The sequence below is a fragment of the Myripristis murdjan genome, chromosome 21 (genome assembly GCF_902150065.1).
Source record: "Myripristis murdjan chromosome 21, fMyrMur1.1, whole genome shotgun sequence".
Lineage (NCBI taxonomy): Eukaryota > Metazoa > Chordata > Actinopteri > Holocentriformes > Holocentridae > Myripristis > Myripristis murdjan.
The window spans coordinates 22,756,983-22,770,589 of record NC_044000.1 but is presented as its reverse complement, the minus strand read 5'-3'; the positions used below and the strand labels follow the sequence as shown (position 1 = coordinate 22,770,589).

Here is a 13,607-nt window from a genome sequence, read left to right as displayed (position 1 = left end):
CTCCCCTTCATTTCTACCCATTGAAAACCCGTTTAGGAAACTGCGCTTTCAGAAAAGCCTCCATGGCGCCGCCGCTCCTCCATCTTGGCTCAAAGCCCTATAAGCCCGAATGGAGATTCCTTGGAAACGGCGTGGAGCCAAGATGGAGGACCGCGGGGCAGTTTCATAACCCTCTTGTAGGCGGAGCTTGGTTTTCTGGAAGCTCTCGGGAGGTGAAACGGCACAACGTAGAGGCGACGGGGAGAGAGAGAGAGAGAGAGTGAGAGAGAGAGAGAGAGTGAGAGAGAGAGAGAGAGGAAAAATATTAAAGCAACGACTGCAAAGTGTTTGAGATCCAGAGAGAAGGCGAGAGAGGGAGGTTTGGGAGAATCGCACCGTGAGAGATTAAATCCGCCCGTCAGCTGCACGACAGGAGGACTGTGCGCGCATTTTCTGACAACACGAAAGTGCATCCCGTCGCTTTTCGGGATGTGAAGCTCACCGTAACCCACCTGGATCCGTGCTCCTCACCAAGCCTGTTACGTTTCTCCACTTGGTGTGTTTTGGGGGGGCATTTCACAACAGCGCTACCAGCCCGGACGGAGCCGCTGACAGGAGCTGCGGGGCAGACACACGCCAGCGGAGTTGTTTACTATAATGTTTGTTTGACAGTCGGTTTGCTTTGAGAAGGGGAGTACCAAACCGGGAAGCCGTGGGAAAGGCGGGGCCGAACCGGGGGACTGCCAAACGGGATTATTGAGCTCTCCCTGTGCCGATTCACCCACAGCGACGCAGCGGTTTTTGGGGAGGGGGGGTCGACGGAGGAGCCAGCAACTGGGATTTAGAAACGCTTCTTTGCAACTCTTTTTCAGTGACTGCCCTCCCGATATTGCATACCAAGTCCTGTGCGCCGGTTATTTCTGTCAAGCGGTCAGCTGGTTGTGGCCTTTGTCTCCCCGTTTAGGATCATAACAAGGTTTGGGGCGCATATTTTGGGGATAATTTTTCCCCAGCCGGGGTCGGAGTCGGACTATGGCGGACGACGACATTCTCTTTGAAGATGTGTACGAGCTCTGCGAGGTCATTGGGAAGTAAGTGTCACGTTGTCAATTTTATTTCACTGTTTTACGGTTAGAAATGGACACTGGGGCTTGGCAATTAGACCCTCATAATGTACTGACGGCATGCCGAGCACGCGCGGGCTCGCAGACGCACGCACACACAAACCAGGGGGATATTTACATTGGGACTGATGATGTGTCCGTGATACTTATGGCACTCAGTGGCAATTTATTTGCCATGGTACCTATGAAATACTAATATACATTTTGTAAAGGCTTGCGGCTTTATCGCCATGTATCCTAATACATTACAGTTGTATTGCTCTTTTTTTTGTGAGGACACACACGCGCGCCCACAGTCGCGTGCCACGGACAAGATGACAGTTGTTGCGTTTCCTGTTTGTCTAAATCTCAGAGTGTGGGAACCTACATTAATAAGGACCAGGGTGGTTACTTTCATGCACAGTATTAATATAGGCTCGGCTATTCTTTTCACCGTGGCAGTACTCATTATGATCCTCTGATATGGTGTGTGTGTGTGTGTGTGTGTGTGTGTGTGTGTGTGTGTGTGTGTGTGTGTGTGTGTGTGTGTGTGTGTGTGTGTGTGTTATTTGGCCAGACTTCCATGCTGTCCTGCGCTTTGACCCAGTGGCAATTGGCAACTTGGTGCAGAGATTAAAGGGCAGGGCACAGGCCATCATGAGTCATGCATGCTGCACATCTGGTCAGTGTTAGTGACTGAGGTCTCAGCTAGACCACTTGCAATAATAGGCTAGTCGTTCTCCGAGGCTAAGACTGTGGCAGTGCATGTATTTGTGTTGCAACTGCATACAGTCTCAACATTTCAACTATACGCTACATTCACTGAACACCCACTCCTTTTAAATAATCAAGACCTGAATACTTTACAAGTGTCAGAGCAAAACTACATGCAGAGTATCTTATTGGAATGCTATAGTGATACATAACAAGATAAAACAAATACCATCAAGCACAATAAAGCCAGTAGAAGCACACTAATAAGTCCCACAAACACACAGTTTTAATAACACCACAGTTGCTGCAATTATTTGTTCTTATCCTGCTTCAAAAGTAAGAACCCCTGAAAAACAAAATAAAACACTGTTTGTTTTTCTTCCTGCAGTATCATAAATATCATTCCTTAAAGGAATAGTTAACTCATATATGAGAATTTTGTCCTTACCCACTCAACCTGATATGAGTTGAAACACTGTTGAGGTTTGTATGTCATTATAAGTGCACAGGAAGCTAGAAGTTGCCACAGATTCATCTCAGCCTTCTCCAAAACAGCTGGAGTGAATGCAGACTTTCTTTGGCATTCAAAAAAAGGGCAAAAATGACCATAAAATTACATATTCCAAATGTAGTCAAATGACTTCACCATTTGTCCAAACTTCTAGTATATACTGGATTATTTCTTTGATTTTCTGTCTTGTTCTACATCACGCCCTGTGTCACTACTGTATCACGTGGATGTAACCTTCAAATGTCTTTGGGGAATATTATAATTACAGTTAGCAGTTAAGATGAACAACCCAATAAAATGGTAAAATACAAATGGGAAATTTTGATTTTACAAGACGCCCAAGATATGACATCCTTACCCTATAACCACATTTTGCCTATTAAGTTGTTAAGTTATTCATTGTAAAACTGATGTAAATATGCTGCTCTTAATTCTGCCATCACAGCTCAAAGTAACTGTATCACGTCTCTATTTCAGCTCATAGTCATTTTTGACTCAAAGTAGGCTAATCTTCAGCTTGAAAGTTCATATTTGTATTTACTACTTTATTGGGTTGTTTAAGTGCACTCTACCCGATATCACAATATTGTATAAGACAACATCTGCTTGTTACCATAGTGACATTTGGCTCAGTGCAGAATAAGTACAGTAAATGTATGATATAATGAGGTAAATCTTGGACGTTTTGACCCACAGTGTACTCATTTCACTTCAGAACACATAGATGATGCTGTTTGCAGGATTTTTTTTTTTTTTTTTTTTTTTTTTTCACTTTTTGGAGCTCTAAAGAAACCGTCTACCTTAACTCCAGTTGTGTTTGGAGAAGGCTGAGATGTTGTGCCAGCTAGCTTGCTGTATCTTTTACTGACAGACAGTCTCGAAAAACTGACATGAAGGTGACTAGATCACAACCAAATGTTCATGTTGGGTGAACTATTCCTTTAGAACTGAATAGACTACTAATTATAGTCCTTTACAACTCGATGGAATGTTTTTACAGCAGTGATTATAATCTTATTATGCCATGTGGTAGTAGTCTACATGCAGCTGGGAATGTATTCAGTGGAATGAGAGTCTCTATGATATACCAGAAGATTAACTGGTTAAAAAAGCATGACAGTCTTTCTGTATGATTGCCAATCCATTACAGTCTTAGCCTGTAGACAGTTTTACTCTCAGGTCTCTTCTGCTAAACAGCTGCAGAACTTCCCAGTTGTCTGGAGTTTCCCAGAGACGGTCTCATAGTAGATTGAGGAACTTATAAAGAGCAGCTCAGTGTGTCACAACAAGCAGCGCAGTGAAAGTGGAAGAGTTAGGACTGCAGTAAATGCTGAGGTTGCCTTGAGATAAATTCAGCCTCATCTTCCAGCCAGGTACACGGTCGCTCCGTTTTGATCTTCTGCTGAGAAAGACAGTGGAATGACTGAGTAAAAACAGTCTGAGCAGTAATGTTTTAGACCGGATGCGTACACACTGCAAAGTGTAAATTCATGCACGTGCAGGAGCTTGGCTGTTCAAGCGTATTTCTCAGTGCTGGCTACACAAGAATCCTCTCCTTCTCTTTGTCACTCACTGTCTCCCTCTTTCTCTCGGTCACTCTCTCTCTCTCTCTTTGTTTGTCTCTCTCCGTCTGTCTCTCTCCCTCTATTCCTCATCTCTCTGTTTAGATACAGCTGTCGAATGTGTGGAATGAGTACTTAATTTAATGATTGAGTCTGCATGGTTGTCCTGGGCAGACTGAGTTATAAGCATGATTTCATTTGTTGCAGCCGAAGACACAAAACAGTTATGCCTCTGAAAGAAAACAATGTGTTTTCAGAGGAGATGGATGTAATTCAAAGAGAGATGTGCCAATAAGGTAAACATGCAGACTGTAGTATTTTCTCATGTATTCTGTTGACCGTGACACTATTTCTAAAAAGTACGGTGGATGGGCAGTTTTTCAAATGTCATCAAAATGCGGGAGAAAATCAGGGGGAATGAAACTTGAGAACAGCAGGAGAGGGGCAGGAAAATCAGAGGGGTTGTCAAGCATGGGATACATATTTGACCATCTATAGTGTATTTTCAGTGTGTTTTCGAGGGAAATTTGTTTGTGGTGCGTGGAGAAAATAGACTGGTGCCTCAGATCGTTAGCTCAGAGCTCTGCACAAGCGCCACGAAGCATTACCCACTTCCTTTCGGCGACCATGTCAACCTGCTGGACTTTTCAGACCAGGTAGCACTTGGTGGTGCATCCGTCTGGACCAGACGTAATGTTTCTGCTTCAGGCAAGCCACAAAACACCCATCATTAAAAATACTACTGCTGGTTTTGAATGAAGCACTTGGTTGGGCGTGCAACAAACAGAAACTCCACATGAATCAGCACAGCTTGGCAGTCCTGACTGACACAGGCAAGTCACATGCAGTCAGAGCAGACTGACTGGTTATGGGACTGCTGCAGCGTCAGTGAGATGGTTGACTGTTTGACAGGGTCAGACAGCTCTGCGCTGCTAAACTACATGTTTAGGCAAGCCTGAAAACAAAGTGTTCTCTTTTATCTCACAGTCCCAGTCCCTCCTTTTCTCTCTCTCTCTCTCTCTCTTTCACACTGTAGCATCCTGCATTCTCAGCTTTTTTCCCTCCTGCTTCAGTATAAAGTGTAATGATGATATGATAATCACTAACATGGGTTCAGCTGAGGTTCTGATGTGAGTGGAGGCATGAGATTGGGACAGCGGGGAATACAGCAAAATCAAACGCTTCACATCAACCACACACACACGCGCATATGCACACTTGCACAAAGAGTGCTAGTTGTTTTTGAATCACGGCCTTACTCATTGTATTCGACAGATCGGCTGTGATTTAGAGTTTGCAGAGGGAGAGTGAGAGAGAGCGGCCTTTTATCAGCCGACCTGCTGTTCTCCGTATGGAGAGCTGCCACGACCACGGCCTCCTTTAAGACTGCACTGAAGCAGCAATTGTGGTTTTTGATCCTGAGAGAGATGGGATTAACCGGAGGGAAACCCAACCAAATAACAACACAGCAGTCAGGAAAGGCATCACTTTAAAAGCCTAATGCCCTGGATGCTGCATGGTGTGTGAGTGTGTGTTTTTTCTGCAGGGTTAGACCTGTGTAGTCGCAGATATAGGGCTATATATAGGTCAGCCCGCGCTGTGGTTGAAAAGAAGTGTTGTGAGCCCTGTACATTGTCCCATGCCGTGTGTATGTGTGTGTGTGTGTGTGTGAGCTGGATTTATTTAGGTGTGTGTGCATGTACTGTATGTGCACCTGCATGGTTTGACTTGTGTGTGAATGGGATTTAGTTCTAAGCTCTCATTTTTAGAATACTGACCTTGGACACAAATCCTGTCTGTCTGTCAGCATGCGTGCGTGCATGTGTGTGTCGGTCTGTCTTGCTGCTGTCAGATTGATCCAGCCTGTTGTCCTGCCGGGTCCTGAGGCCACGAAATGGAATGGAGGAAGATGAGAAGGTGAAAAGAGATGTGTCATAAGCATGAAAAGATGAGGGAGAGCGAGGGAGAGAGAAGGGTTTTTCAGAGGGGAAGAGAGTGGGAGCAAGGGAGGTCAGGGGTACCGAAGAAGGAAGCAGTCCATTAGTTTGACTCACATTAAGAGACACCCAGTACCTTTGGGCTATGCTCTTTCCTAGTTCATCCTCAGAAAAGTTGTGTGTGTGTGTGTGTGTGTGTGTTGTGTCTCGCAGTGTGGGCTGCAATACCATGCAGAAAGATGTTTGTCTTTTTGTTTTTCTTTTTCATGCTCCCAGCAGTCTCAAAATGTACTGCAGCGGTGACTTGGTGACAGCAGAAAATGGCAATTTTAAGGCACCAAACCAAAGATAAATAGAATCCCTAGTTGAGCCTTTTGTTTTTGGTCTAGGCTAAGGTTATCATTCCATGGTTGTTCCATTACATTGCACCCTAATTTGCATAAATAATATTGATTCTTGGGTCACAGACCATTGAGAGGATTCACTCTGTGGTGTCTGCCTTCATGTGCTGTCTTCCTCTTTGTTAATGGAGCCACAAACAGGACTTAATATTCTCCAGCTGAATGGATCAGTGGCCTCCCAGTCTTGCATGTGTGGACTCACTGTGGATTTAACAATGGAGATTGTCCTTTAACACACAGTCAAGTAGGGCTGCTCCACTCCACTGTGAATGAAATGAATTACGCTCCATTTGCATACCCCTCGGCCTAAGAAGAGACTCGGGGGTACTGTACAAAGTCTGAATGTCATTATAACTCTGGGCCCAAGGAGGTGTGTGAACGTGTGTCCAAGTTTATGTCTGCGTGAGTGTGTGCACTTGTGTGTGCCCTTCCAAGAGGTGACAGGGATTATGAGCCCTGGGCTGAACTCCGGCTGCTGTGCATGTGGGTCTTCTGTGTTGCCATCCGCTTCGTGGAGTGAACTGACATCACCCTGCGATCCACAGGGAATCCGATGGCTAATTGCCCACTATTCCACTACAGCCTATTTTTCAGGTTGCTGTGGAAGAAAAGATGGTAATGAGGGAGGTCGTGTGTGTGTGTGTGTGTAAGAGTGAGTGAGTGTTTCTTTCTCTTCCCATCCTTCCCCCTCCCCCAGGAAGAGTGTAGTATTTCCTTCTGCCACAGAGCAGCCCCCTCTAGTTTGGATAATTATGTGTTTTTATGGTGCTGTGATGATTATGTGTCGTAACGGGCACAACTCTGCGTGCATGGATATGTGTGTGTGTTTGTCCGTGTTCAGGCGTGCATGTCCTTGGTGAAGCATGTGTGGAACACTGACCTACATTAGGAGGAAGCACCAGTGCAGGAGCCTTGCCTCTCACAGAGTTAGCCTGGGGCCTCGGATGGTGAATGGCGATGAGAGAGACCAGCTTCTGTTAGCTACCACTCAGCATGAGCAGTGGTCAGCATCACTGTGTGTTGATGAATTGCCCAGACCTATAGCACTAACTGCCGACCCAAGCCGCAACACTGCCAGGCCTATGGGCTGTGGGTCAGTAGGTTAAACACCGCTCTATTTATACTGTCAAGACTAAGAGGGTTTGGAATAGCAGCTGTGAACTGGCCTCTATTCACCTAGCAGCACCCCTCGTCCCAGAAAAAAACACCATTTCCATACTGGAGGTCAATTTGAATGAAAGCGTCTGCCAAGCGTTTATGTTTTCGGCGGTGCCATTCTCCGTTTGCAGCAGTTGTTTTGACTTCTACTGAGCAGGGACGGTGGCAGAGTCAGAGAACTGCCAGAGATAGCCAAGCTGTGCTCTTCTTAAACAAGTCCTCTCTGGCTTCCTGTTCATAAATCAGTTTTAATTGGACTCCAGTTACTTAATAATGTCCATTTAAGAAATGCAGGGTTGAGGTTTTGGAAACATAATTTGCCAGCACTGCGATAGCCACTGTGACTGAATGGGGTTTGAGGCCCGGAGGGAATACACACGTGGTATTGTCTCCAAGGCTTTCGCCCACTTATAATTGTGTGTATGTGTGTGTGCGTGCATACAGTTTGTATTGTATGAGCTCAGCCTCTCTGTAGGGGTTTAAAGGGGGGAAATCTGCTGAAAGGCTGCTTTCTGCACGCACAATTACACATAGATGATATAGCGCCGTGTTCTCACACTCAGCCACTAAAATATTTATCCATCCTCATCAAGCTGGAGAAAACACCCTGGAGAAGACCCCAACAGCTCACTATGTGCAGCGACAAGTAAAAAAGCTGCATTTACCATGTAGCTGTGCTCCACAGAGGCATGGCTAAACATCAGCAACTCCTCCCCTGAAACACATGCTACTGGACTCATTGGCAGAGCCAGTTGGCAGTGCTCTTTTCAAGTTAACATGGATCATTTTCTCACTTCCTAAGGATGTTTGCAAGGCCCCTGTGTGTGCAAGGCACCGTTACAGCAAGAGCAGTGTAAACAGAGCTGTTATCCAGAGCCCTGCTCTTGCTTTCCTCACCTCTACTTCATATCGCGCTGATGAATGCAAAAGCGTATCCGAAAGCGCGGCATCTGACCTTTTCCTAATGCAGCAATCTATCATGTGTTTTCCAGGTGAGGAGAGGAGGCTCACTCGGTGCACTCAGTTTCATTATTTTCAGTCTCAGTCCAAAGCGGGCTAGTGCTACAGTTATCTATGCAACAACAGCTTTTTCCAGGTCACTAACCCACAGAGCTTCATCACGGATAACAGTGCAGTTGGATCGCCTCTCTAGCATGATTGGAATTTGGTATCCTAATTTGCAAAAAGTTTCTTACGCATCTGGCTAGTTTGTGGGTATTGGAAGTGGCAGTAGTCTTTCTGAATAACATGCAGTGCCTGAAGATATATTTACTCAGGAAGCTGAATTTAATGGCTGTGGTAATGAATCTGCCTTTTCTGTCTTTGGCCGTAGTCCTGATCGTTAAAAAGCTAGCAGCGTTTTGCTCGATCACCGTTTTGCTTTTATTGCTGTGTGGTAAAGCACCTGCAATGGTCTACAAGGTATTGAAGAACCCCCAGTTGACTGCACAGTGCAGAAGAAATCATGGGGAGGAACAGGAGGCCGTTCAAGGCCAAGTGAAGCGGTGTTATTCTAGTCAGGAGAGGGCCCTCGCTGTCCTGCCTGTCCTGTTTCCAGCTCTCCTCTCACCATCCCTGCCCTGAAGACGGCCACTGATGAAGAGCATTGAAGCATGACAGCCACTGGCAGGCCTGCGCATAGACACACCATCTAGCTCAGTGCTTCCATCATGCTGCGGCCGTCACAGGTGGAAAATATACATACATGCACACATGCACAGACTCCTGCCCTCATACACAGCTTTTTCCGCAATTACACCCGTAGTTTTTGCATGCATATGTGAGGCTGTGTGCATATGTGTGTGTCTATGTGTGCAATAGTGTTGCCCAATCAGCTTCAGACTCGGTGGTCACAGCAGGTTTCAGTTAACAAGGTGATACCTTCATTAATGCATAATTAATGAATCCCCCAGTTCCCCAGCCTCACCCTGTGTTTATCTGAAGCCCCCCCCAACAGAGATGTCATGCATGTATAATTATTCGACCAAAAGGTTCGTAACACAGAAAAACAGAGAGACATGATGAACATCTATGAACGTGAGCTCCTCCTTTAGCATACAGACAGACATATAACACAGAAGTGTGCTAGTTGCCTAGGTCTGCAGGGTTAAATATGATATTATTGCTGACCAAAATCACTGTGTTCCTTTTAGCGACTCTGGTGGTTTTTGGTGTTTCTGAGTCAGGGATCAAGCCATCAAAGCTGCTGATGCAGCCTATGATATTTTAGTGCTACTTTTCCCTCTCTCTCTCTCTCTCTCTCTCTCTCTCCCGCTTCCTTTCTTTCCCTCCTCAGTTTATTTTCTCCCTCTTTCTTTTTTTTTCAATTGAGGCCTTTTCAGTCTAAAGTCATTTCCGTGCTGCCTGCCAAAGCACACACTGTCACCTGGGTTACGGCAGGGGCTTTTCTGGAAAAACAATACACACTTGTGGACACACACCAAACATGAATGTACACACACACACACACACACAAACACAAGGGAAAGAAGTTTCCCTGGCAAAACCCAAGAAAGTGCTTTTTTAGGAGTTTTGTAGCAGCAGGATTCCAGAGAACGACGCTCAGGCCGTCAGCACATGCAGAGTATTAGAAGTTGCGTACTGGTGGCATTTTGTTCAAAAACTTGTTTACTGCACGGATCCAACACCCAAGTGAGTTGTAAATGTGCTCGTGTCGGAGAAACCAACGAGCCTAATGTGGGGCATGTGGTCCCAATGACAGTCAGAGCTATTTGTTCAGCAGTGGGAGGAGAGAGCGAGGAGAGAAGAGGAGAGAGAGAGAGAGGATACAAGGAGAAAGGTTGGAGTTATGAGCTCGATCTGAAAACCCTCCCACGCTAAAGATGACTTGCAGATGTTGAGAGGCCGTGCAGTGATTTCTTCCGTTTTTGTTACCTTCGCCGGGGTATGTTGTATAGATTATTTTGTAATGACTGCAGTTCAGCCTCCGGCAAAAGGCCTGATGCTTATTCAGTCTAATCTTTATTGTTGGATTGATAAGGTAATGGAATTTCGCTGTGGCTCCCGAATGTGGTTCCAGTGCAGAGAGAACTGCATCCAATACTAAATAGGAGACGCCTCCAGTTGCCAAGAATGTGTGTCCATACTGTACATTTTCTACAGCACTACTCTCATTAAGTGTATTTGATTGAATCTGGCCTTTGGGCCTGTGCTGTAGAGCTGATCACAAGCTTTTTCTTATGTAGAGGCTGCCAGTTTGGGATTTGTCCCCATGTGTGTGTGTGTGTGTGTGCACGTGTGTGCATGTGTGCATGTGTGCTGGGATGCACTCTTCACACTCTTAGTACATAATGGAACCTGCCTCCAAGGCCTCATTGTCACATTGGCAGGCCCATTGTTAATGGCACCAGGCACAGAGGCTTGCATGCATTGCTATAATAGCTGATATTTATATCGCTCTGTTCAGCCAGGTTTCCAAAGCTGTTCGCATTTCTATAGAGCTCGAGCTTGGCACACATACATCCCTCATTATCCATGTTAGTATGAGATTAGCCCATATGGCTCTCATACGCTTTCACTCGTTTTCTCCTTTCTCCCCCTCACCACTTGCTCTCTGATGGTGTGCACAGAGCACGTTTTTATTTAATTAACCTCTATTTAACGAGGCAGGTCAATTAAGAGCAAATTCATATTTACAATGGGAGTGTGGCTGACAGCTGGAGGTGCAACACACACTCTTTGCTCTTTTTGTGGTTGATGGCTGTGTGTGTGTGTGTGTGTGTGTGTCTCGCGTTTCCTGCCTCAGTTCAGCTTCACACTACATCAGACTTGCGTTTTCTGGACTGATCCAAAACAGAGATTGTCTTCGTCCTGTTCGACTCCTTCAAAAACAGCGAGGAAGACGGATGACCAACCAAAATGTCAACACCAACTGGTTGAAACATGTCTACAGGAGCACTAAGACTATCATGTAACACTCCTGTTCTCCTCATCCCAGCCGCTTTGTGTCACAACAACGGCCACAAGGTCTTCCTGCTGTAAGAGGCACTTCTTCCTCACAGTTTAACATTTTAGCTCATATCCACATCCATACAAGCTTATATTTTTCTCACCATGATCATATACTTTTTTTTATCATGTGTGAACATTTAGCCAATATCACATCCTTGAGCTCCTGCACCTCAAAAATTCCACCAGTTCTGCTGTGCTGCAATAGAGCATACTGACTTTTAACAGGCTTAGCAATGAGGATGACCATGAAGGAGCACTAAATGACTTTAAAACCATAAAAGCAGATCATGTATAAAAAACAAAAAGACATAGCAGATTTCCTTGAATATGTTTAAAATAATGTACATCTCGTTTGGGATGAAGATTTAAATTGTGTTGTAGGTTTAAAATGAGCTTTTTTAATCTACATAGCGTGGGTCTGTGTTTACCACCATGTTGGCGTGAATTGCTCAGACCGTAGGAGAAGAGCTTTGCTCTGGCAGTGACAATAGCATATTGCATTTTTTACTGTTACAGAGCAGTGGAATGCAAAATTTTCTGTCTGTACGAGTCACTTACTTCTGATGCTGACATCTTTTGAGAATCAAAAATATTGGCTTTCACCAGAAAATGAATTGACTGAGGCTACAACATTTGTTTGGTGTTTTGGTGACTTGCTGTGAACTGGACTGCACCGGAGTGGGAGAAGAGGCCCAGTAGGGATTGTGTTAATAACTCGTAAGCAGCGCAGTGCAGTTTCGATGTCACGGGTGATTGGGATGCTTGCAATGCCCGCCTGCTCAGGCCAGGTCAAAGGCGTACGGGGCATCTTGCAAGGCACTGCTGTGGCTTTACCAAGCAAAGCGTGCATTCACAGAACCTGCTCACAAGCTTACCTTCCCTTTTTTGTAGAAGATATGTTGGCCAATTTGACTTTGCTATAAATCCCCTAAGCAGGAAAAAATAACATACAGCATTTTTCATTCTAACACTCTACGCCTATGGCTGTGGAGTGAATAATTATCATCAAACACAGAGCTGTCGGTATGCGTCATGATGCATGGAGTGGGGATTATGGAGGCGGGTGCATCCTTTATAGATGTCAGGGACTGGATGGTGGATGCCCCTGTCCTGTAGCCAAACTTTTTTTTTGGTTTTCGTCCAGTATCATTGAACTGTTTCCTACTTTGTCCTGGCTGTCACTTGCTGGCTGATCACCATCATATGTTCTGTTGTTGTGTCGTCTGCCTGTGCCGAGACCTTCTGCCGCTCCTGCTGCCTGTTCTTGATTCATGCTTTGTATGCTTGTTTATTATTCGTATTATTGTGATTTTGATTTGGTTCGTTTGGTTTCGTTTTCATCGAACTATTTGGCTGTTTATGTTCTGAGTTAATAATTGCCCATTTGACACCCATCGCACTCCTGGCTGACCTTGGAGGGGCTTCCCTCTCTGTTATGCTCTCTGAGATTTCCATTTTTATCCCCTTTTGGCTTCTGGGGAGATTTTCTTATGCACTGTGAGGATTCAGGCCAGGGGTTGTTGTGTTTTCTATTAATTGTGGGCCACTAAAGCCCTTTGAGACTGTAATCACAATTAAGGGCTCTAAATAAAGTTGCACTTTTAATAGTCAACAGAATGTATTATCTCTTCTCAAACTGACTTCACATCAACTGCCTTCAGCAAGATGTTTAATATAATATTTGTTTTGTTTATTTGTGTGGAAGATTTGTATAGAACATTTCAAAACAAAGATACAAAGTGATTTACATTACAAGGGAAACAAGAAACAAAGGCAAAACATTACGTAATAAACAATCCAACAAAGACCTGCAATGGAAAGTACAACAAACAGAAAAGCAAAAAGTGCAAAAATGCCTTAGGTAAACACAAAAAATAGAAAACATTTACAGTGCTGTGTATTCGCTTGTGGGGATTCTGCACTTCCTCAACAAGGGCCTGAATTTTGTCATGGGAGAAGCTTCTGACGGATTTGCTCCAGATTGTTCTCTCCATCAGCGAATTGTTGCGCTGTGGCTCGGAGCGTGCTGCTCTTGAGGAGAAAAAGACTATTTGATTGGTCATGACTGACACCAGCTCCCATCACCTTTATCTCTAATTTATTCCTGCTCATTTACAGCCGCAGTGCAATTGCGCCAAACACCTCTAGCTATGAAATTACCAAACACCGGTCGCCGTGGACTGGGCCAGCCGCGCTGTGTGCCATGGATTGCATTTTGTATCATGTGCTATTGATTCATAAAAATATAACCCTGAGACATTAATGCCATC

General features: G+C 44.9%; 1 protein-coding gene across 22 annotated transcripts in view; it reads left to right on the top strand.

The window, feature by feature from the left end:
* The first annotated feature begins 214 nt into the window (after positions 1–214).
* Positions 215–13,607, top strand: part of caska (calcium/calmodulin-dependent serine protein kinase a) — a 132,303-nt gene continuing 118,910 nt past the window's right edge. For 9 of the 22 annotated variants that reach the window (XM_030080635.1, XM_030080647.1, XM_030080640.1 and 6 more), the window contains exon 1: positions 215–1,070. In XM_030080635.1, the coding sequence (XP_029936495.1) occupies positions 1,012–1,070 (59 nt within the window). In that variant the 5' untranslated portion in view covers positions 215–1,011. The remainder of the gene's footprint in view (positions 1,071–13,607) is intronic. The other 13 variants (XM_030080642.1, XM_030080645.1, XM_030080639.1 and 10 more) reach the window with 2 other exon arrangements.